Source organism: Aptenodytes patagonicus, chromosome 7, assembly GCF_965638725.1.
Source record: "Aptenodytes patagonicus chromosome 7, bAptPat1.pri.cur, whole genome shotgun sequence".
NCBI classification, from domain to species: domain Eukaryota; kingdom Metazoa; phylum Chordata; class Aves; order Sphenisciformes; family Spheniscidae; genus Aptenodytes; species Aptenodytes patagonicus.
In genome coordinates, this window is record NC_134955.1 from 61,713,740 (window position 1) to 61,738,680 (window position 24,941).

The following is a 24,941-nucleotide window of genomic DNA, read 5'->3' on the forward strand; positions in this document are numbered from 1 at the left end:
AGAAACAAAATACTCTTGGCACTGTGGAAGGGACCTTGAGAGGTCATTTATCTATCCTTTTGTCATTTAATCCTTATGAAGAATGGTTTTTCTGCCTAGAGATAACTTGTTCTAACTTGTTCTTTAAAACCTATGATTATACAGATTTTTGAAATCCCTCCCAGGAAATGTATTTCAATGCTCCGATTGTTACCTCTAGCAAAAAGGTCTGCTGTTTCTTTCCCTCTTCTCCCCACCTGCCAAGCGTCAGCAAATTTCTCACACTCAAGTAGGGTGGGGGTGAGGGGGCTGTCAATGGAAACAGTGATGGAAGGTGGAAGATGAGGGAGTCAACCAGTGCAGCCATGCTTTCTGCTATTTTTCATTCAGTTTTGACTGCTCTTTTTCAATTATTAATGTCATACACATTGCATTATTTCCCTTCCATTTAGATTGGACTCACTTCTGCAGTCTCTGTGCTATCCTGTTGCAATGCAGAGTAGTTCAAAAGCATCTCCAAAGGAAACTACTGATTGATCATCTGCTAGACATTCCGCTCTTAGATAGTCAAGAGTAAGAGCAGTTTAGGAGTGAGTGGTATAGTGCTGTGTCTCTGCAGTCCCGAATAAAGCTTAAGATGTTTGTCATGCTGTCAACCTTGGAAGCACCTGCAGAGTGAGCTTGTGACTGGCTCTAAAGTAATGGTAGCGGAGAGGAAAGGAAGGAAAACCAAAAGGATGGTACAAGTGCTGGCATGGGAGTACTTTGGCAGTTTCAGTGACTAAAAAGCTGAACTTGGAGTCTGAAAGAGGGATCCAATACACAAAGGAACAAGCAAGAACAGAATGAAAGTGTAGGGAATGGAAATATTTCAACTTTTCGTAGACTGCTTGGTTTCTAAGGTGGCATTTTGCGCCTGTGTGATTCAATAATACAGGGGCACAAAGATCGTAACATTGGTGCTTAAGTTTTGAATGCAAAATTGACTGGTAGGTCAGTTCTTTGACCTACCAAGAACCTTATTTTCACCTACTCCAAATACTGAGGAGGAGAACCATTGCTTCTTTACCAGTACAGGAGGATCCTTACACTAAGCTGGTGGTCTGATCATGAGTTACTTTTCTAACAGTAATGATACCTCATCTTTCTGTGTTGGACATCTTCTTAATCTTGAACGAAGAATGAAAATACATTCATTTAAGCGTAGTTATTACATTAAATTATTTTTATGTGCAGTTCCACTTACTCTAAGAAGTCATAACATCTGCCTCAATTCTGACCACATGTGCATGACAATAAAATGTATTTGACCGCATTTGTGATCATGTAACAAGACCTTATCCGGCTTTTCCATACATGCAGAGTTCTGCCGCGATGCTTATGACTCTAAAGCAATGTACTAGGGCACTGTACTGTGTAAATAGCTTATGTAGTTTGCTATACAAAGCAGGAAAAACTTAATGATATTTGGAAATGATGATGGAAGAAATTATTCTGTTACACTTGAGAGACATAGAGAGTTTTTTCCATTGAGCTTGCTACTCTTGTACAGTATACAAAATACAATAAACCATATGCATTTAGACAGCAGACCTCTGTCAGATGCACAGTTGCTTCTCACTGCATAAGTTTTGACAAACAAGCTGTTTCCCAGTAGTTTCTCCAGTAGCTAAGTCCATTTCTTACCCTTTTCTCTTCATGCTGCAGCATGAAAAATCACCTTTGGAGAGGGACTGGAAAACTTCAGTCTAGAGGGAAGGCTTTTATAGCTGTATACAGTATTGGAATGGAAATACTTCAGTAACCTTTCTGAAAGTCATTGCTTCTACTGATCTATAATTAGCCACACAGGAAAAACAAAATCCTCTTTCAAGTATAGTAGAAACCAAATAGATCAAATAACAAACACCTAAGTTATTTAACAGCTTTCCCCCAAATACGCTGGTCACTGTAGTAGTTGGTTATGTACCTCTGAGTGGGTAAGTACATGTCAACTTTAGTAGTAAATGTTGAACTTTTTGATTAAAACTTCTGTTTCTTTGAGATGTCACTTATATAATTGGGCTTGTTTTCTATCCAGATAGTATCTGCAGTGCAGTATTGCCATCAAAAGCATATTGTTCATAGAGATCTCAAGGTGAGTAGGAAAAAGTGTGTGAAGTGTGTGTCAGCTTCTGTACCTGTGGGTGTGATCTTTATTGTGCCGATAAAATGTAGTGTATAGTCAGCTTTCTGATTTTTTTTTTTGCATGTGTTATAGCAAGTTTTGAGGAATGTTTACGGTATAGAACCATTTTAAATAAAAGGAAGAAGATTTGTAAGGCTTTTAAATACAGAAATTTAATGGCTGCTGAAAGATAGCCTCTCACCCCGTGGTCAGATCCAAATCTGGTGCGGGTCAGTGTTAGCTGAGAGGTCTTCAAAAAAAAAAAAAGGTAGTTTGATAGAGGTATGACAAGTTTTGGTCTTGAACAGAATGAGTTACTAGTTGTGATGATGAAACTGAAGTATGGCTTCTTTGTAGCTTGGCATGAAATGGTATATCCCTTCTTTAAACTATGCCTTTTATATTAATAGTGTTGTCACATAACTTGTTCAGTGTATCATAGCTTTGTAACTTAAAATACAAACAAACAAAACCCAAACACCACCAACAAAAAAACCCCACCTGAAAAAAAGTTTAAAGGTTATGTGTATTACTAAACTTTTGCAAGAATGCCACATAAAGTATGGATAGTGAGACTGTATCTTGTTTTCATCTTAATAGATCAAAAATACAAGTTACAATAGCTCAGGATGTGTTTCTGTGGAGAAAACAGATAGATGGTAATAACACAGTTTTCAGGTAGCATAACAGCTCCCATAGTCTGAAGCCATTGTGCAGAGATTTTTAAAATAGGGGATGTGTGAATGATGGACTAAAGCCTACCTAAATACCTTGCAAGGAAGGGAATGTTAACATATTTCAGCTTTTTGCATTTTAAGAATGAGTAAAACGGACAATAGCACTTTAAATCAAGTATTTTAAGTTCATCTTAAACCATTCTTTCTCTTCCAGGCTGAAAATCTATTGCTAGATGCAGATATGAACATTAAAATAGCTGACTTTGGTTTTAGCAATGAGTTTACAGTCGGAAATAAACTGGACACCTTTTGTGGCAGCCCACCGTATGCTGCTCCAGAGCTCTTTCAAGGGAAGAAATATGATGGACCTGAAGTAGATGTTTGGAGTTTAGGTGTTATTCTTTATACCCTTGTGAGTGGATCTCTTCCTTTCGATGGACAGAACTTAAAGGTGTGTTTTTGTAGAACATGTTGGGCATGTTTACCTAATGTTTTAAGTGATTTGCTGCTTACAACTTACTGTCTGTTGTTCTTCTGTTACCAAGGAACTTAGAGAAAGAGTGCTAAGGGGAAAATACAGGATTCCTTTCTACATGTCCACAGACTGTGAAAACCTCCTCAAACGTTTCCTGGTGCTAAACCCAACAAAAAGAGGCACTCTAGAGGTAATGGCACAAATAAGGTGCATCAGAAAGCTAGACTTATTTTGCGAACTATATTTTTGAGCTGTAACTTATTATTGTCATATTGTTCCTGAATAGTTTATTGGGGGGGGTGGGGTGTTGAGTAGAGCATATGGCTTTTTTTAGGATTTTGTTTGCTGGGGTTACAAGACACCTGACTCCAGAGTTATTTTCAAAATGAATGTGAGACTACACTGCATATGTCATAGAACTTTTCCTGATGGTTATATTGTGGATTGCTGCATTAATGGATGATTCACCAGGGCATTTTCCACATTTTCTACATTTTTAAATGTGAACTGGAAGTACTGACTGCTAGATTATGGTGTGGTTGCCTTTTGCCTGCATTTTGTACCATCATGGAGGAGAAAGACCAAAACAATACTGGCTTCCATAGTTGAGCCTAGACCTACTAGACTTGTCAGAGTTGTCGCGCTGCTCCTGGTCTATGTTATGGGCTTTTAGCTTTCAGCTGTGTGCTAAAATACAACTGATTGGGAAGCAGCTTGGCTTGATGTGCATTGTTGATTATCCTCACTGGAGCAAAACAAAACTGAGTAGGTGCTGGGGCCTGTTCTGGAAAAGAAAAAATAGAAAAGGCCTTAGTGTTTGGTAGATAGGGGACTTGTTCTTTCAACAGCTCGTTTTCTTTGCTGGTAAGTGTACTGTACTAACAAAACCCTTTCTTTTATAGCAAATTATGAAGGACAGATGGATCAATGCAGGGCATGAGGAAGATGAACTTAAACCTTTTGTTGAACCAGAACTAGACATCTCGGACCAGAAAAGAATAGGTAATCAAGTATTTTTTAGAATATGATACTGTTTGCATGATGTGGGTGGTTTTTTATTTTTTCTTCCACTACTCTGTATTTGTTTGCCATTTGGAAAAAGTAACTAGTCTTTTAATATTGATATTTCATCAGGCTTATGTTCTCACACTTAATCGTTTTGTTTAATTCTTTAAATGTTCCATTCTTTCTCTTGAACTTAAACACTCAGCCAGCCTAAACATCAGAGTGTTTCTGTTACTTACAGAGTGTGTGTTTGGTTTTAGATATTATGGTAGGAATGGGATATTCTCAAGAAGAAATTCAAGAATCCCTTAGTAAAATGAAGTATGATGAAATCACAGCTACATACTTACTGCTAGGAAGGAAATCGTCAGAAGTAAGTACCATTCTTACAAATGCAAAGAAACAAAGGAATCAGAAAGTGTCCTTAGCAAAGTTACAAGCAAAAATTAAGTCAGTAACTATAGGCATTGCATTCCTGCACAAAAGTCCATTACACTTAAAATCACATTATTCTAATCATCAGTGTCGACTGTCCAAATTATGCTGTTTGTTTTCACCCTGATCTGAGTCAGTAAACTCTTGCCTTTAGGCTCCCCAAAACTACACTGCTTGCTCAGCAGTTACTCCTCTGAAGGACTTTGTATGCCAGTTACTGTCCTGTCTAGCCTAGGAGCTCAAGTGTGAATGTGCCAGCTGTAAATATTTTAGGATAACCAAGGAGCAGGACTGATCAACCTAAAAAACTTCTTGCATTGTAGATTACCTTTCCATATGATGCTGAGAGGGCTCGGCATCAGTAAGCTGCTCTTGGTTCCTCTACTGGAGGAGTTGGTGTGGTGGCTTCTACTAAACGTATCCTCGCTTCCTGTTAAAATCTTAGAGAACTCTGAGGAGAGAGTACTGAAAGTAGAGATGGATTTTCTTTATCTGATTGTCCTTTGAGGAGCTGCAGATTCCGCTGAATTTCACCTAAGACAGTTGCACAAGAATCTAAGAGAAGTTGGGGCCTCTGAGCAACTTCCTTGCTGTCACAAAATTTCCTGTGTACCAGAGCCATCTTCCTTCTGCCTCCCTGTTACTGCTCCCATAATGTGGTGGATGTTTTGTTTTGTCTGAACTCCTTGTTTTAATACTCTCATTTGTATTGTAGTTGGATGCAAGTGATTCAAGCTCCAGCAGCAATCTTTCACTTGCCAAAGTTAGGCCAAGTAGTGATCTTAATAATAGCACTGGACAATCTCCTCATCACAAAGTTCAGAGAAGCATATCTTCTAGCCAGAAACAGCGGCGGTACAGTGATCACGGTGAGCAATTTTCATTTTCAGTGTTGCAGAATATAGTGATTCCAGTTCCATTCGGTTTCTGAATTTGTCTCCATCCCCCAAAGGTAAGGTGGATGACAACAGTGTAACTCAAAGCATGGTGGTTAAATAAACTACTGAATAACTAATTTTTTTTTAAATTGGTTTTGTTATAAAGCCTTCAAAAACAGCTTCTAGAGGAATGCTGAATACACCAACTTAATTCTTCTATTCTGCCTTGTGTTGTCCCTTGCATTCCTGACCATGCTGGGAAAGTCTTGTTACACAAATTGAAGAGAATGTTGCAGCCCCCTCTTTCATGAAAAGCACAGCACTCCTCCCCCATGCTCTTGTATGTCTGTTCAGCTTTTGTTTTCTTTTGACACTAGTAGGTCAGCTTGTGTCTAAAACTTGAAGAAATGTTGGTTTGCCAATATTTCTTGTTTCCTGTTTCCTGAGGGTAGTGTCACTCAATTGTCCTGCGGGAATTAAATTTCTAAAGATCAGTGACTCAGACAAACTTAGAACTCTTCTGCTTAATGAGTGTGCAGGATAGTAGCTTAGGGTTTTCTAAATACCTTAAACATCTTTCTAAATACCTTAAACATCTTTCTAAATACCTTAAACATCTTCCTGCCCAGGAAGCTATTTTCCTCCTCGTAAAAGGAGTCTCTGTTTAGGTCTACTTTTAAATACCTAAAGTGCATTCAGAGGTTGCTTTCCTCGGGGAGTCTCCTGGGGTGATGGTTATTGTGTTTTGTGATGCTTTTTAATATATTTTTCTATATATATGCATTTTTATATGTGTGTGTATATACGTACACTTTTTGATTAATTGTTATTAAAACACTAACTACAAAGGTGATGTATCTTGATGTAGCCTCTTCTGAGAAGGTGTAATTGAGGCAGCAGAGAACACAATCCTGACATCCCCACAGGCTTTTCCCAGTGTCCAGGAACCTATTAAAGCAAGAGGGAGCTTGGGACTCTTGAAGGAGCTGCCTCATTCTCAGGTGTTCCTGGCACACCTGGGGAGGCTGGTGGCAAATGGCCACTGCTTCTGGGCTGTTCCAGGAGCGCGGTCTGCCGGCCATTAGTGCCACTGGTGGTCCAGGGTTGTGTCACCACGTACCTGTCTCCGGAGCCCAATTTTATCAGAAATTGGCTTGAACAGCATGTGCCAGCTTTGTGCTAATGAAGGATCCTCTGATTTGAATGAGAGTCAGTTAGATTCTAAAGGTTTTTTCCTACCAAGCCAAACCAGTGCCAGTACTCAAACACCAGAAGACTCCATCAAATTTCTAATTCTTTCATGGAAATCAAGTAATATACTCACCTAATGAATTCAAATAATTGTCTGTTATTATGGCACTCCTGTCCTTAGCAAGGTAAACAGAAGAGAGTTACGTATCTTTGAATTGTGATAAGGGGAAGCCTTACTAGAGTTGACTTGAATATCAGATCTGTCAGATTTTATTACAAAATGGGGGGACTTGCTTCAGGGTGTCATGTCCGTGTGTTGCCATCACCTCTCTCCCGTCCCCCTGACCCTTAAAGAGGCGGGAAAAGGAAAAAAAAAAAAAAATTTGGAAAGTGTTCTGTTTTTCACAAAATTTTGCTGTCTTCTGAAACATGCATATTTCAATAATTTAAATCATTACATTTTTGCAACTCTGGTATCCAGTGTTAATTATTTTGATTCTCCTGTGTGAATACATTTCCATTGTAGGGAAGAATAGCTACTGGACTTCTGAAAAGAAAAAATCCTTTTTCTGCTTCTTTTGTTTGTTTTTTAAGCTGGACCCTCCATCCCCTCAGTAGTGGCATATCCCAAAAGAAGCCAGACTAGTACTACAGACAGTGACCTCAAAGAGGAAGGAATTCAGTCAAGAAAATCCAGCAGTAGTGCTGTTGCAGGAAGAGGAATTGCACCAGCTAGTCCAATGCTTGGAAATGCCAGCAATCCCAATAAGGCTGATATTCCTGAACGTAAGAAAAGTTCGGCTGTTCCTAGTGTAAGTAGAAATGCTTATTTATCAAAACCATGAAATGTTTTTGAGGGGTGAAAAAGTGTTAAACCTGTGATTTATCTGTGGTGTTGGTTTTACTTTTCTCATCAGAGTAAATGTAGGTATCTCATACTCTTGCCTTTTTTTTTTATCCCCTGCATCAGTCAGCTGTTCAAGTTACTTGTTAATATTCCTGAAGTAGTTAGTGGGTATTGGTAATTAGCACTAGCAGCTGTTGGTGAACAGACATAATTTGGGTATAAAAAAAAAATCATCAAAAGGAAAAAAAAGAAATTGAACTCAAAGGCTGTCTCCTGAAATTTCATATGAGTTAAGTTATTTCTGATATCACCAACTGCTATTCTGTGGCCTCTTGTACAGAAGAATGAAACCTCTATTTGTATTATCCTATTTTAGTTTCATATGTTTAAGGAACCACCTAATCTTTGTTCTCAAACAGGCTATTCCAAGTCATAGTTATGTATATTAAGATTATCAAACAAATGTAGCTCTAAAAACTGTTCAAAGGTGTATTTCAACCTGTGTTTAAAAGCAGTGTGCCTGGCTTTTGTCCTTGTGGGCTTCCCCCACCCACCCCTAAACTCCAACAACAAAAAAAAACCCACTCTGAGGTGTATAACTAGTGAATTTACAGGGTTGAGCAGTAGGCAGTGAGCTGAAAGAAAGAAAATCCTTTGTTCGGTTTGGCTTTAACTTGTATATTTTGTGGTGCCTCCCTCTGAGGCAAAGTTGGAAATCTGTTTTCATATAATAACTCTTGTGTCTTGTAACATTTAATTTCTAAAACTTTGGGATTTTGTATTGAAAAACTTCCTTCTTTTCAGAAGAAATAACTTCCCAGTCCTTTAGTCAACTTGCAATGGAGTGATTTTTTTTTAAACTTATCCCACAAAGCTGTTGTATTTGGTCATATACTCAGCACCATTACTTACAACAAATGAGAACGGAATTTCCTGAGCTCACAGCTTTTTGACAATCTGAAGTAAAAGAAGTAAAATAAGATTTGTTTTACTTTATTGGCTCTGTACTGTCAGTTGGCTCAGTGGCTGATAGTGACTTGGCTGGAGGATTTCAGTCAAAGAGATTCCTTGGAAAGACACATCTTCTACTGCAGCAGCTGTTACTCATAAACGTGAACAAGAGCTCATGATTTTGGGGGACCCTTTTTTTGATTTTTGTGGTCCACTGCCCTTTCCCTTATTGGTTTTTGATCAGTCCAGAAACCGTTCAGATTTTGTTTCTTCTTACATGACAGTTTCTTAGCTACTGAGTCTCAAAATGGTAGGATAATCAAATCAGTTTTGTCCTACATTGGACTTTACTAAGTATTATGGTAGTGCCTTATTCAAGAGCTTTGCATCACAGTTACAACATATTTTACATTTAGTATCTTTAGTATTTTGATCTGCTGTGCTGCACCACTCCCAAATCCTGGGGATTTATTCCAGTAGTCTTATTTCAAATTTTGTACTATTGTAGCTGAAATAAAATTTCAGCTCATAACCATCGGATACTTCTCTCTTCTGATTCAGTGTGCAACTGATGCAACTGATCTTTTACAAGGTGGTGAACATGGAATCAGACTTACGATGTCACTCAATTAATTGGTGTTTAAAATTGTCTCTGTTTATAGCTCTTCATGTCAGACTGTGCAAGCTCTTTTTTTTTTTCCTTCCCCCTGCCCCGCCTGGGCTAGAGATTAGTCTTTTGCTTTCTGGCTGTTGGGGATGAAGGCAAGCGCTGACTTTTTGCACAATTCCTGGAACTGATCGAGGAGTTTTATTTCTCACAGTATTGGCATGTATCTAGAAGGAAAAACAAGGATGCTGGAGTTACCATATTGTCCTGAAGTTGAAAAAAGTTTGAGGTGGAGAGAGTTTGTGTTCTCACTGAGCACTTTAGTCCTAAAATTAGTAATATGACGAGAAAATCACTGAAGATACAGAAAAACTCTGTTTAAAAACAATTGCTTTGACAGATACAGCGAAAGTAGTAGAACTGGTCCTCGCTGGAGGCCCTTAGCCAGCTGTGTGCTGCTCTTATTAAATAACAAAGCTTACAAGCATGCACTTAAGGATAAGAGTTGTGCTTGTATGGCAGATAGCTAAGTCTGGGCGTTGGAGTAAGGGGCTCCAAGCTGTACTTCTGAAGTTGACAGAGCGTTTAAACTCCTGCAAACTAAACAGTTCTGCAAGCTGAGCAAGTGCACATCAAAAATCTTCAGGTTCATTGGGCAAATACCAAATTAATAACGAAAACCTGCTACAGGGGTTGCATAGTTAGCAGCAACTAATAACTCCTTGTTTATTACTCACAGCTTTGAATTTTTCCTCAATGCTTGTAATAAGGCTGTCCCAGAGCTCTTAATATAGCTTTAAGAAAACTGGAACAGGAGAATAGATGGTATGTTTGGAAAATCATTTAGGACCAAAAAACATACTAGTGCTCTTAAATAGATTGGTTCATTATTGTAAGTCAGAACCAGATTCTTTGAAAGCTTTTCATCAGTCCTCGCCTTGGTGTCTCTTAATGTGAAAATAGCCTGCCTAAGCAGTGGGCACAAGACTCCAGGAAAAGAGGACGACTCTGTACCACAAGTTCATCCTTTGTGCTGCGATTGGACCTTGTGCATGTGCTCAGAAGTCTCAAAATATGCTTTTGCAGCGTCAACACCTCCTGCAAAGAAGGCAGATGATGCCATGAGGATGAACTTATGCAGCTAACCCTAACCCCTAGGGGCTGTCATTCCATCAGGGAGCGTGGTGCTGTTGACACCAGTTTCAGGCTTCCTGTGCTGTGCACCTGTGCAACTTAGTCATGTCCAGAGATTAATAGTCTGTAGATTGGCTGAACAAAAAAGTCGTAGCTTCCTAGATGAATCATGAAAGGAGGTCATACACTAAAAAGTGTAAAGGCCCCAATACGAAGGCTGTTTTCTTGCTAAAACTGAAATTTGAAAGCTTGAAATGCTTAAATCTCCTCTCACAACATCTGACATCTGAGCCAAACAAAAAAAAAGTATACTCATCCTTCTCTCTTTGTATTCCAGAAAAAGAGCTGGGAAGGTGCATGTTTAGAGTCCTCTGATTTCAGATATGAATACCAAAACTTGTCTACTCCCAAACCTGAAAATGCATAATCTTTAAAGTTTGATCCAGCACAGAGATTGCTGTCTTGACTTTCTAGATGTGCAACATCACAGTACATTTTAATGCTTTGTGGTGTCTTCTCAAGGGAAACAAATGTTCTAAGGGAGCAGGTGGAAAGAAGGAAGCCACCCATTATTGGGCATATTTCCCACCAGAAAAACACTGTCGGATATTCTAGGTACTTCGTTTTCTAATATGTTCAGGACCGCAGAACAAAATTATATAAAAATATTAATATTTAGTAGTTTAATGTACTGTTGGTTTGCAAGGGCTCCACAAAGTGTCTTGCACAGCGTGGCCTCATGAACATATAAACAAAACTTCACTCCAGGTGCACAGCTTTCATTGCTAGCAAGTTTAGTAAGGAGAGGGGAGTTTGCACAATGGCAAATGTCAGAGGAATATAGAAGAATCGATTTTATTTTTTTTTTAAATAAACAGATTTGAAGAAGAGGGATGTGTAAGGAATACAGTACAAGGAAAGGGCCAGGGGGACTTCTGCTGATGCTTGGCACATGCCTATCCCTAAGGAATATCCAGTGAAGAATACTTGGAAACCCTCGAGACTACTACATACATCTTATGATTTAATTAAAAGTTCTGCTAATCTAAAATACTCTTAATACTCTTTGTACTTTTTAACACCAGGAGGTTGCGCAGTTCACTTTTTCATTTTTATTTGTACGTTCACGTAAAGATGTGTAACAGGGCAGCAGTCTTTTAAACAGACAACATGGCTTCATTGTTAAATCTGCAGCTCAGGGATTGCATTGCTTGAGACTCCCTGTATAGCAGATATTTTGCCTGAAGGCACTGGAGGAGTTTTTGCTGGTTATTGAGAATACTCCACTTTAACAGTTTTATTTCAGGTTTGGAAGCAAAAAAAGGTTTGGCTCCTCTCCTTTTGTGCTTGAACTGGTTTTTCCTTTCTTTTTTTTATCCTTCTTCCCATGATTCTCTACTGTGACCATTTATGTGAAACCTTTTCTTAATGCTATTTTAAAAATCCACTGAATTTCCCTTGTCTATCATAGCAGTAATTCTTCAAAGAACTCCAAAAGGTTAGTTGAGCATGAAGTCCCCTGCCTGATTCTTAGTGGCCATCCTTACTCAACATGTGCTTATCCAGGTGCTGACCAGTCATTCCCTTAAGCTAGCTTCCTCCAAGACTTTCCCCAGCAGTGATGTTTAAAGTTAATAGTCTATTTTGCTTCCTGCTTTGCCCCGTGATCCTTTTCTTTAAAGAAAATTTTTAAAGGTTTTTTCCACTTTCCAACCATATGCAGTTCCTGTGTTATGTTCTTGGGGTGGGGAGAAAAAATACAAGGCTTGCCGGCTCTTACTTCCTCTACAACCTGGGGGTGCATGTTTATCTGGACCACCATGCTTTTCCTACAGTAATTGCATCTAACTTTTTATAATTCTGTTATCTGTGAATTACCTAGCTTCTCAGTCGTTCCTGGAAAATTGACCGCCAACTTGGGCATATCTCCACCCTCTTTCTCTGTAAAGACAGAGGCAAAGTAATTCTATTTCTTTTCTCCCCTCTAAAGTAAGGTCTGTAGTTTAAGTTCCCCTGGTTCTCTTGTCCTCAATGTATTATGCTTGTATTTAAATGTATCTTTTTAAAAATGTCTTATTAAAATTCTCTGCAATTGTCTCTGACTTATTCTTCCCTGTTTTTAAAACTTGTCCAGTGTTTTATAGTATTTTAATATTTAAAAGTCCACGTTTACCTTCCTACTGAGTTTTACCACATTTGTTTCTTAAGTCTTTGCTTTTCCTATCTTGTTTAAGGGTATGATTTTAACTTAAAGGAAAATTCTACAGTCTGCAAGTGGTAAAGTATTTCAAAATAGGCTGTAAAGACATAGGCTATCCAGATGTAGGTGAATGCTATACATGCTGATAATTTGTAATTCAGAACATTGGTAATTAAATTTAAGCAATATTAATTTTGAGCCATCAACATGAAATACAAGAACAACCTCTTAGAATTATTTTTTCTGCTTGCGTTATTCCTTAAAAATACTGGAAGGTGTTTGTATATTAACCTATTTAATTATTGTAAGTTTTACAACTGTGTAGAACTAGCATGAAGTAAAACAGCCTTCAATTATATGTAGACTTAACCCCAGAAAAGCCTTTTGTGGGGAATAACAAGCCTGTGTTTTTTAATTGTAGAATAATACTGCCCCCGGAGCAATGACACGGCGCAACACATATGTTTGTAGTGAAAGAACCACTGCTGATAGGCATTCAGTGATACAAAATGGCAAGGAGAACAGGTATATGAAATGTCTTCCTATGGTGTATGTCCCTTGTCTTCACATTTCCAAAAAATTGTAATGCCTAATTTAAAAATCAGTAATATTCTAGTGTAATTCTTAATGAAAGGTGAGTACAGATCTTTGGTTATGGAGCACCTGTAAGTATGTTGGGGTTTTTTTTTTCTATGCTTAATTCATACAGTCTTTACACTTAGAATGAAAAAAGGAAGATCCTAATTTCTGGTTTAATACATGTCATATTTGTACAGCCTTCATCTTAAATCAGTTGTTAACTCCTGTGGCCAAACAGCATATGCTTGCAGAAGAGGCTTGTTTAGTGTCAGACTACAAAGTCCATCTCTCTTGGGCCATTCTCTTTTTACATTTCACTCTAAACTGTACTTTGTTGGGATTATTTGGAATACCCTTTTTTTTCTACAAAGTCTCAGGGAGAAAGTCAATTTATTTCTCAGCAAAGATGAGACAGTGATAGGCCATTGTCTTGGACTAATAACATTCCTTAGTGATATCCTTGTAGTCTAATTGCTTCCCACTGTTTTCAGAACTCATCTTGAGAAGCACTGATATCTCGATATTCTGAGTGAAAACAGTCAGAGAAATAACAGGTTTCCTCCTACTTTACTGAATGAAGGCCTAACTGGAGAATGCAATGGAATTGGAGTTAACCGGTTCATGTGTTAGCACCATAGCCGCATCTAGTCCCATCCTTCCCTGTGTACCAAAGACTGAGGAGAGCTGTAGAAAATAAATATAATAATGAACGTAGACATGAGGTAGAGGGTAACACTTTTGAAGAATACCACCAAATTTCCTGGCTGGCTAAGGTGTTTTAAGTTCCAACCAACTGTTCTTCACAGAATTTTACTGGTCTTGAAAGCTGGTAACGATTAAGTAGTTGACCATTGCCAGGAGAGCGTCCAGATAGCTAGTACTTAATGAAAATGCTTAGGCTTGGAGGAATGTGTACCTCTCTCCTGCTCTTCCCAATTTTCTCCACCTCTTCCTAATTTTATGATATATTGTAAAGGGGTGGGAAGAAAATACTTTTCTTCTAGCTCATGTTGAAGTTGGTGAAAGATGTGCCATTTTTTGCACAGAATTTTTCCCCTTCCTTTCGGCAGTTTATAAGGAAGAGTGGTGAAGCTGTGATGTTGAATGGAAAGTCTGTCTGTTCCTTGTTTGACCCCTGGAGCCTAGGGATAAAGAACATGATTTTGACCCTGTCTCTTCCTCCTAGCTTTCTGCAAACTGAAAGTGATTAAGGAAAAAGTCAAGTATAAGTTTGAAGAGTGCCAAAAGTCTAGCTGGCCAGCTGGGCCTGCAGTCAACTGTCTTGTGAAGTACAGCACAGCTATTTGGTACTGTCTCTTAGTGTGTCGGTCTCAGCCGTCATTGGTTAGTCCTTGTTAATGTTACCAAGTTTGTTTAGATTAAAGATCACCATCCTTTCTTTGATTTGATACGTTAATAGTTTTTTTCCTTTCCAAACTCTCTTTGAAAAATGAATCTTTCTGTCCAAAACAGTTTTGATCAGATTTGACTACCTGATTTCTTGGTTTAATAACATTCTTGTTCATCTTTAGACAAGATATTGCAAAGAGATTGAAGTTCTTTATTACATTTTCAAAAGTTACTAGATACTGTTTACTAGGAATGCTTGAGATTCAGATGTCCTCTTAATTTAGGAGCAACTTCATCCTCCTAAGGCGCTGTCTTTTGAAGTTGTTTATTTTTTTTACCAGCTTTGAGTTTCTTAGCAAACTGCTGTCTTTCTGTTTTGTCACATATGGGCATTAAGCTCAAAGTTAACATTGAGTAGTACTTGGCAACTATATTAATTCTATTTTATATCCATAATTGGTTATCCTTGTGCAATTTACCTTTTATTGTCAATATGGTATCCAAACATCACTTGCTTATCCTGCTAACTTCAGCCCTGTTTGGGTCATTTGAAATGTCTGAGCATTTATATTTTCATTGTCAGGGAAGAAAAAAAAATCTTCATAGCTTTTATCGCGTATTTTTTATTACTACTTTCATTACTCTGTATAGGGGGTTAAAACAAGAAAAGATAATGAGAATGCATTGCTAATTGTTTTACAATTTTAGATTTCTCATTGTCTGAAATGCGTCAACACTAAACTGCACATTCATTTTGGCACAGTTTCAGAATTACTGTGATTTGGCACAGAGTTCAGAATTTACATCTGAATATATTTTGTTGCTGTAACTGGGCAAAGACTTGACTGGTCACATGAAATGCAGGGATCTTTAATGCAGGCTAAATAAACATGGTTATTGATGGGACTGGCTCTTCAGAATGAATTCTGCCTGCCTTCAGGTGTTTCTGTAGTATCTCTAATGTTACTGTACTCTCAACTTGCAGAAAGCAACTTCAGAAACTTGCAATGGTTTTTCTTCTGTGAAGCAAGATCTGAAGTAGAACCTGGGCTTTGTATAAATCCAAGGTTTTGTTAAAAATGCTTTCTGTGCTTTTGAAATGTCTATTGGTGGCAAATGTTAAAGGCAGGAGTAATTACTGTAAATGATTTGTTACAGATTGGATTTTAGATTTTCCATAGCCAGTCAGATACTGACTGTGACCCAGTGAAGACTTGGGAGACTTGCCTTAAAAGGCAAGCTGTGCACATTTAAAGTCTCTCTTCTTTCTGCAGAGAAAGTATTAAAATGTTGGCTGTTCTGTTTTTATCTTGCACATTGAATTCTGAGAAGGCGCTATTTCTGAAGGTATGGAAACTTTGAAGAATCGGTAGTTAGCTACTGGACTTGATGTTGGAGAAAGTCTTGAAGACCCCATGCCAGACTGGTAGAAGCAAAGGGTTTTTAAGTCTCGCATCCCTCCTTCAACACATTGTGTGGCTGACACAGGCATTCCGCTGGAGATGATTCTGTTGGCTTTCCTCCAAAGCCTGAGCATTAATTAATGCACTTGGGGACTCATGAAACACTCTTCATAATGACAGGCAATTGCTTTAAATCATTTGTAACACAAATGATTTACAACAGCCTTGGATTTTTAATAAGCCTTGGCACTAATTGGTGAATGTTAGCTCGCTGTTTGTGTTCCCAGGCTAGTAATCCAAGCAAGCTGATTTCTAGCAAAGCTTCAGAGGAAGAAATATAAATGCTTTAATACGTGCTCTGGTACCTTATTGACACCTTTAGCTATCACACCTTTGGAGGCAGGGTCTAACATGTTGTTAAACTAGATTCTTTCTCCTTTGTCTTTTGCAACAAATTGAGAAGAAGGGAGCTAGAAGTGCTTGAGAGGCTAGTGCCCAATTGTTTGGGGATTACTTGACTTCGGGGTATTGCTTTTGAGACGAATGTTCATTTCCTTACAATTTCTTAATACCCTGGAGTAATGTAAAAGCTGGGCTGTGTTGCAGGCTTCGTTGTAGTAGTGGTTGTAGCTGGCATCCTGCTGGATTCCGCATTGTAAAGAGATGCATGCATGACTCAGATGAAGTCTTCTAGATTCTGAGAAGTTTAAAAACAAAACAAAAAGTAGTAGATTTTGCTAACCATTTTAGCTGGCAGTTCTGATGTCTAAGCTGTGAGGTGTTTTCTACTAGTGCTTTGAGAGCTAAGCCCGAGAAGTGGGTCAGCTGATACTTCTAGTGGACTAGCATTCTCCTCTCCAAAGTCTGACATACCAGAATGAGATAACAGGACTTGAATTTCAGTATGTGTAACCATGAACTAACTTGGAAGTGAATGTACAGTGTCATGAAAATGTCACTGGCAATTACTGATTTCTTAACCTCGAACAATACTTCTGAATTACAATTGCCTTACTTCTAAAGCAAACTTAAGATGAATGATTTATGGCATTGTAGCCTGAAAGGCCCGATATGTCTTGTGGCCTCTCAGTTTTCTCCCATCCTTATCATTACTAGATAACGTGAAGGCTGCAGAGAGTATTTTGGCCCAAAGAAAGAAAAAGATTTCATGCTCCTATTTTAACATATTATACAGCTGGCAGCTTACTGGCCATTCTGCTAAGATGGCACTGTAGACCTTCCTTCAAAGCCTGAATGCTAATTTGGAGAATTTAAGGTTTGTGGCCAAGCAATATGAGGTGCTCTTCAACAGTCATACCTCTTCCTTCAGAGAATACCAAGCGTTATTCATTGCCTCATACATGTACAGGTTGATTAATAGTAGCCTTTTTGTTTGGGCCTCTCTGGACTTGTTAAAGATCATGATATTGCTGTTTTTGATTGTGCCTGTGAAGTCCCTCAGTTACCAGATGTAGATCAAGATTTGACAGCTTGCCCAACTTACATTGATTTCTTTTAACATGGATACGTTCTGAAAACAATGTATTTCACTGCAGTAATGGCGCTATCATCAGTCTTTTGGAAAGTGGAGTTGGTGGGTTTTTTAATGCATTTTTCTAATGTTAAGACCAATACAAATTAAATCAGTGCTTTATACTAGTGCTTTGGCACAGAACACTGAGTTATTCAGGTTCTGTACGTCAAGGAGGGTATCACTGCAAACTAATGCTAATGGTAAGAGAATGATCACTTCATAGATGTCAAGTGCTATAGTAAGGATGCTTTTTAAGGGGAGTGTAGGGTAGTTGGTGCTGTTTACATAGAAGAGGGCTGTTAGAGTTCGTGTTCTTTGATAAATCAGTTAATAGAAGGAAAAGTTTGCTTTTTTTCTATGCAGTAGTTTGTTGTTGGTCCATCATGCTCTTCTTTCTGCCTCTGCCTGAACCCAAACCCCCTCACAGCCTGACAGAAATGTTCGCTTACGCAGCTAGCCCTGCTTCAGTTTGTACTACATCCTTCTCCAGTGTTCGGCTGCGACATCAGAAGTCGATGTCCATGTCAGCCTCTGTGCACACGAAGATGATGTTGCCTCCAATAGACAATGGCGCAGATAACTTCAGGCCTATGTAAGAACCTGAAATCGTTGTGAAACTAACTTATACCCACTGCTTCTTAACTTTGTGCTGTGGAATTTTAGTCCTAGATTGTTCTAGTATATATTGCCCACAAGATGTGTGTTTCCTCATTTTTTTTTTAGTCTTGTTTACATTTGTCTTGTGGTGTGTCAGGCTGTCTGTGACATAATCCTGCAACATTGAACCTTAATTTTTTTCCTAGTGTTAGGAGTATTGGACATTCCCTATTGTCAAAGTTTGTGGGAGACTTTAACTGTATATCCTGAGGGACTTCACTACTTGGAGCGGTTCGCTTGTAGAGAATTTTGTGTAGGATACTTTCAAATTAGCAAGATTTTTCAAAGATATATATATAGAATGTGGAGGGAGAGACACTAAAGTTACCCATTGCTTCTCTTTCCTGGGAGGAAACTTTACTCATCTATTCTTTTATCAGTCTTCTCAGTGAAACATTGTATGCCTAGTTTATCTGGTCTTTTCCAGGATACTCCTGTTGCATTTTTCTGCCTATGTAGGTTTCTGTTTCGGCAGCCTTTTAATCCTAACTTCTTACGAGTTTTGATTCCATACAGTGCTGTAATAATGTTGATATTTCCAACCCTGGCCTATATAAAAGTGTCTGCTTATGCTTTACTGTAGAACGTAGTGTTTTGTGTTTCCTGCAGAACTGTAGTGCTTCTGTAAAGAAGTTCTAGCATTGTTTTTTGTTTTCTGCTCTAGCACTATTCCCGATCAAAGAACTCCTGTTGCTTCAACTCACAGCATTAGCAGTGCAACCACACCTGATCGTATTCGTTTCCCCAGAGGAACGGCTAGTCGGAGCACTTTCCACGGCCAGCTCAGAGAGCGACGTACTGCTACCTACAACGGACCGCCAGCCTCCCCCAGTCTGTCCCATGAAGCAACACCACTCTCTCAGACTCGAACCAGGGGTTCCACTAATCTATTTAGTAAACTAACTTCAAAACTAACAAGAAGGTAAGCTTCTTAAAATGGTAATGCAACATTTGCTTTTTATCTGGTAGTAGACATACCTAGTAGTTCGTTGCTTAGGTTGTTTTGTCCACATTCTCTGATTAATGGCTTAACTATTTCTGCAACTTAAAATGCACTGGCTTATGATTTTTTTGTAGTTCTTTTTGGTTACAGAAGCCATTTGTTTTTAGCAGTTGAATCAAATGGGATAAAAAGTAAGACAGCTTGGTCTGTGCTGATTTTTCTGTGCTCATCATCCTCATGTCCGAGGTACAAATGCTGCAGAGCTGAAACATTTCAGCTCAGTTCAAAAGCTGCTCACTCGGAGTGCATGGTCTATCAGTAGACTGCATAAACTAGGATCCCAGTCTTGATATTTAATGTAGCGTTAGAAGCTCAGGTTGTGTTTCTCAATCACTTAGGCTATTAATATTTCCAGAAAACCCTTGCTGGCAACACATGAATAGAAATATCACAGGTGAAAGGGTAGGGGCAGGAGACAAAAGCTTCTTTTGGCAGTAGTGCTAGCATAGGTCATATTAAAATAACGGCAGTACTGTGGTTTCAGTCTAGGCAGGAGTCTGGTCAAACCTTGAAAAACTTACTCCTATTTTGACCTTTAGTTCATGTGCAGATTCTGGTTTTGGTGTGAAGGTGTGTTGGTCTAGCCAAAGCCTAGCTTAAGCAGGTGTTGTTCTTGCACTAACAGTTTTATTCTAATTGTACTTCTAGTTTCAAATCCCTGTATGATTTAAATTAGTTCCTACAAACCCTAAAATTGAAAACCACCTATTTTCCTTCTATATTTAAAACCTGTTGGTTCACATACCGCATACCTCAGACCACTCTGATATCCACAGCTTGTGTTTGCAGAAGTGAGGGTTTGTTTATCTTTGTCTTAAGATAATCTCCATGCTTTTGTACCCTCCTTGTCATGTGAAATTTTTTGCAATATATCATTCTGATCTTGGCCTGCTTGCTTTTGTTTTAGGTTTATATCACCAAGGTTTATATCAGCACCAAGCCATTTCCTTCCTGTCTGTTCTGTGACTATACGTGCCTCCCTCTCAGCATCCTCTATATAGTCTCCTATTCCTACAAAAAAATGCTAAGCCAAACTCCAGTTTTTCACAACTGGCTGATTTCAATTTAGAGAGTGAATTGCTTTAAAAATGTGGAAGTTGTTTCTGTGGAAAACAAAAACATGACAGCCTAGCCTTTGGTTTTACCCTGTTCAGCTCTCTGCCAGCTAACACTTCTCTGTTTGTTTGGTTTTTTCTTTTTCTGTTGAGAGAGATAAAAGATTAATCTGAATTTTTTTTTTTTTAAGAATTAAGTCATCTGCTTTTTGACAAGTGAAGTCTTAATCAAAGACATCCTTTTGACACATCTTTCTTTCTGTACTTTTGTTTGTAATACCCTTACTTAGTTTTCCATCTGACATTCCAAATATGGACGCTCAAACTGTGAATGTGCAAGCTTTTCACTTGTGCTGCTGGAACATACTGTTTAGCATTGTGTGTCACTCAGTTTAGGCAGCATTCAAACTTCTATCATTACCTCTGAGTTTCAACTTGTGCAGTGCAGTGTGGTTTTCTTGAAGTTTTCCCCCACTACTTTTAACAATAGTTTAAATTCCATCTGGACTTGATTAAATAACGTGCAGTTGTAACACAATAGCGCTGTTGCAGATGGTTAAGTTTGCACTTGGAGGACCTCTTACGGTTGGGACTCTGTTATACTAGGTGCTGTACAAACTACTAAGGAGGTGGATAGTGCCATCAAAGGACACGGTTATGTTTCTTCTCTTTAAATAAATTAAAAAAACCCTTAAAACCTGTTAATTTATTCTAGCATTCTCTAGGGGGGATCAGAATCCTTTTGATTATGAACTACTTATGTTCTGGTGCAGGCAATTGTTACAGCTTCTGCCACTAAATTATCTAAATATTTAAGGCAGTTTTTGGCACAACGCGGCTGACCTAATGTTATGAAGGAAGGAAGAAACCTAACTCTGAAGATAGTAAAAATCTAATTATAGTAGAGTTACTGATTTTTGCTTTCTGTTTGAAATACATGAAGAAAATCAAAACATTTTTCTGTGACCTTGCAGATCATAAGTTTTAGAGTGTTTTGACATCAGTACGTATTTTAATTCGTAGTAACTACTGGTGGCATATTTCCCAGAAAAATTAAGTTTGGAAGTCGCAATGCTAAGAGTCTGACTCTTCAGACCCTGAATCATCTGCCTAATCTCAGAATGTATTGAAGTGTGATTTCATTGTGCGTTTTAAATGAGATCTTTTTGCATGTTTCACTCTAAATGGCTTTTTCAATTTATTTTGTACAAAACTTTTTGTTAATTATTATTTTGGCTTAATTTCTTTTAGAAACATGTCATTCAGGTTTATCAAAAGGTAGGATTTATTTATATTTAAAAAAAAAGTGGCTCCTGCAATTAACAACAGATTTGGCTTTCTAGCCTTGGTTTTCTGAAAACTAAACTTTCTGCTGAGAACTAAATACTTTCTTTCTTGAGAGGAAAGCATAGAATAAATCTATTAACTCATGATGATACTTAAGAATCTGTGGCACCTGTATAACAAGATGCTAAGCATGCCTTGTGAATTCTTCTTTCTTTGATAGAGTTGGTAGTACCAAAGTAATTCTGTTCTCTGTACTAATACACTTAGCATGCTTATGTTTGAAGAATGAGGTGTTTGATAACAATGATGAAAGTATAAACAAAACATAAGGTTACAAGCAAATGAAGGTAAGTGATGCTAAATTTACATTCTCTATCTCTTTGTTTTATGATAGTTTATTAAAAAAATCAGTTTGAAGTGTTGTCTGCAGTTGATACAATAGAAAGCAAACTGAACAGTGAATCTAACAGTTTTGTATGGAAGATTGAATGAAGATGCAATGGCTGTGTATTTCTTTTAAAATGGGATGCATTTGCTGAAGTAAATTGCAGCTGAAGTGCAAATAGAGCACTTCAGTTGTAAACAAAGTATAATGTCTGCAAATTTATTAACAAAAGGGAAAAGCTCAGAAGTCTGATTCACATTTCAGGCCCAAAGGATTGAATTTAGTTTTACAATTTGGGAATGAATCAAGCTGCTATATATTTTGTTAATCCATTATGACTCATGAAAGTTGGTTATACAATTTTGATCCACAGGTAAATTTTCCAGTAGCATTTTGTAATACTCTGTTTAGTTGTATCATATCTTGGAGCTTCTTAAAGGGTGGTACTTTCAATTTCCAACTACTGATTAAAAATAGGGAGACAGGGCCAAAAAACAGACATCTGTTTTAATTTCAAAATGCAAGGCTATGCATGTGACTGTAATTTGAAGTTTGTCAGACCATTTCGAGGAAATACTTAGATCAGGGAGACCTGAGGTATGTAAATTGCTGACTAAATTTGAGTTTATTATGTACAGTCCAAATCTAAAGGTACCCTACCCAATTAAATGAGTAAATTCCATGCCATGATGATAATAATCAGGGCTCTTCCAAACATGACTATGTTTAGAACTGGTGTTGGTTGGGTTGTCTGGCATTGTCACAGCTGACTTGAGAAAAGGAACATGCACCAACTGTTAGTTAGGGATCGAAACCATCCAACACAGTATACAGATGAAACTGAGCAGCGGCAAGAGTTTTAACCCAATGTGCGTCGTGAGCTGTGGGGTGCGTACTACTTTGTAAGAGGGAGCTTTCATCTCCCTGTAGTCACATTCCTTGTAAAACAAAGGATTGTGATCTGTGCAACCTCCACAACTGGATACATATAAGTTTGTTACTCTGCTGCTCTGAAGAAAGATGAAAAATGCTAATATAAGTACCATTTTAAACTAGAAGGTTACTGTTCAAATTTGAGACTTAAAAAAGGTAATTTTTTAATCATTGCTAAAAATTTTCCTTTGACTTGAGGCCAGGAATCTCAGACTATTGTGGAAATAGCTGCTGCAGATTCCATGAGTATGTCTTTTGGATAAGAGATTTGCAAAGTCTTACACCACCTACACAGGACCAGACTGTGCTTTTTAAATTCTGTTTTAAGGGTGCGTGGTGTCCCTCCATACCTGATCTGTATGTAGGTACAAAATTAAATTGAAAATGTTGGGGGTTTTGGCAATTTCTTCTCACTTTATAGGCTACGAATCTTACCTAAACTCGCTGTCTTTGATACTGAAAGAACTACTGTAACCCAATAGCACATATATATAGTACTGCAACATCATTCTAGGGAGCTGAACAAAAGTGGATAATCAGCCACTCCTTTTTAAACTACTGAGTTCTAATATTGTACTCGGTACACAGAGGTATAAAATACATATCTCTCTCTCTTGCACCATGCACTGTCCTTGCCAGTCTGCATATTGTGGAAGTCTAACTTCTTTTCTGACGGCAAAAATCTTTGTTCTGGATTTTATTGCAACATCTTTTCTCCATTTCCGTAAATTGATCTTATTTTAGCGTCTTGCACTTTCTGCTGTTTTTCTGTATCTTTTTAGACAGTTTTCTTTGTGTTTATTTGGATTTTTAACACAGAGTGTACAAAGATGTAAAGAACAGAAAACAGAGCATAACTCAGGACAGATGTATGGAAACATTCTTATTTTTGAAAGCCTTTCACAAACCATAAAGGAGAGAGTGTATAGGCATTGCATGATAAATGAGAACTTTCCCATATATTTGTTCTGTTCTCAAGACCAAGGAGCATCTTGGTCCATAAAATTAATTTATGTAAAAATATAAGCAAAAGCAGAAAATTTAGAACATAAACTAGCAATTTGCAGTTCCCGCAGAAGTGAAGATTGTATTAGCAGTGAGGAGGCCTCAGGGCTGCATCTGACTTGCAGACCCACCAAAACAATACTGGCAATACAGTAAGTGGCTGCTCCCAAAGCACCAGTGCTGGGCTGTAGAACCGGACCATAACCGTGTCCTTCATGAAGGAAGGAGCATCTAGAGAGACTGGCACAGCTCTCCAAAGCTTGGCATGATGGCTCATATTTGAGGGTGCGTGTCACCAAATGCAGTTCCTCGTGCTAAATGAATGGAACACTGATGCATGAAAAAACTGAACAAAGTAAGGATCTTCTGAGAGGCTTCCATGAAAGAGTGTTTATTATTTCAAAGTGGCAGGTATTTTGTAAATAATGACCTTTCTTAGATTTAGAGTACAGTGGTTTAGAAACTGAACAGTTTGGCTTAATTTCAGCCTAAAAAGGGTCTAAGAACGTCATTAGGGATTTTTCCTCCCAGACTTTTCCGGACAGATTCCAGTAACAGTAAGACTATTCATTGCTAGGGAGACTGGTTATGCTCCCATTTTCTACACCCTTTGGCAACTTTAAAAAAAAAAAAAAAAAAAAAAAAACCACAAAACAAACAACCTAACACAAAAAACCCAAAAATCCATAAATGCTTGCAGTGGAAGCTGTTGTCTTCCACTTCGTAGGAACACAGTAGGCTCTTTAAAGTTCAAGTACTCTCAATTTTTCAGTTGAGCAACGTCTTCAAACTTGTTGCTTGCTTTGCCCAGTAAAACGAGCCTTTCCCAGATCATCTGAAAGGTGTGGATTTGTTCAGTTGGTACACATGATGGTTTCTCCCTTCCCACCTACCCCCTTCTCGGTCCTACAGAGCTGTCGTAAAGGATGATGAGTTCATGGACTGTATATGCAGACGTTAAAAATCTTTTTCCACCTTCTCCTATATCCACCATAGATAAGTAGCACAAGATATCATGAAAATAACTACCATCAAAAACCCACTTTGAAGTGCTAGAATTAGTTGAGGACTTGTCAGTTGTTTTCTTCTCATTATCTTCCTTATTCTTACTGCGTGTGACAACTGTTCATTAGTCAATGGCAAATGTTCCCTAGCAGAGACCCTGTGGTACAGTGTGCTGTGCAGTACCTCAGAGAGCAGGGTT

The 24,941-nt window shown here is 38.2% G+C and overlaps 1 protein-coding gene across 14 annotated transcripts in view; it reads left to right on the forward strand.

The window, feature by feature from the left end:
* MARK3 (microtubule affinity regulating kinase 3) overlaps positions 1-24,941 on the forward strand; it is a 65,118-nt gene that overhangs the window by 34,148 nt on the left and 6,029 nt on the right. For 4 of the 14 annotated variants that reach the window (XM_076345507.1, XM_076345510.1, XM_076345509.1 and 1 more), the window contains 11 exons: positions 2,060-2,116; positions 3,038-3,274; positions 3,369-3,488; positions 4,201-4,300; positions 4,564-4,676; positions 5,454-5,607; positions 7,402-7,619; positions 12,968-13,071; positions 17,840-18,004; positions 18,734-18,991; positions 21,379-21,405. In XM_076345507.1, coding sequence (XP_076201622.1) covers positions 2,060-2,116; positions 3,038-3,274; positions 3,369-3,488; positions 4,201-4,300; positions 4,564-4,676; positions 5,454-5,607; positions 7,402-7,619; positions 12,968-13,071; positions 17,840-18,004; positions 18,734-18,991; positions 21,379-21,405 — 1,553 coding nt within the window. The remainder of the gene's footprint in view (positions 1-2,059; positions 2,117-3,037; positions 3,275-3,368; positions 3,489-4,200; positions 4,301-4,563; positions 4,677-5,453; positions 5,608-7,401; positions 7,620-12,967; positions 13,072-17,839; positions 18,005-18,733; positions 18,992-21,378; positions 21,406-24,941) is intronic. The other 10 variants (XM_076345513.1, XM_076345517.1, XM_076345516.1 and 7 more) reach the window with 3 other exon arrangements.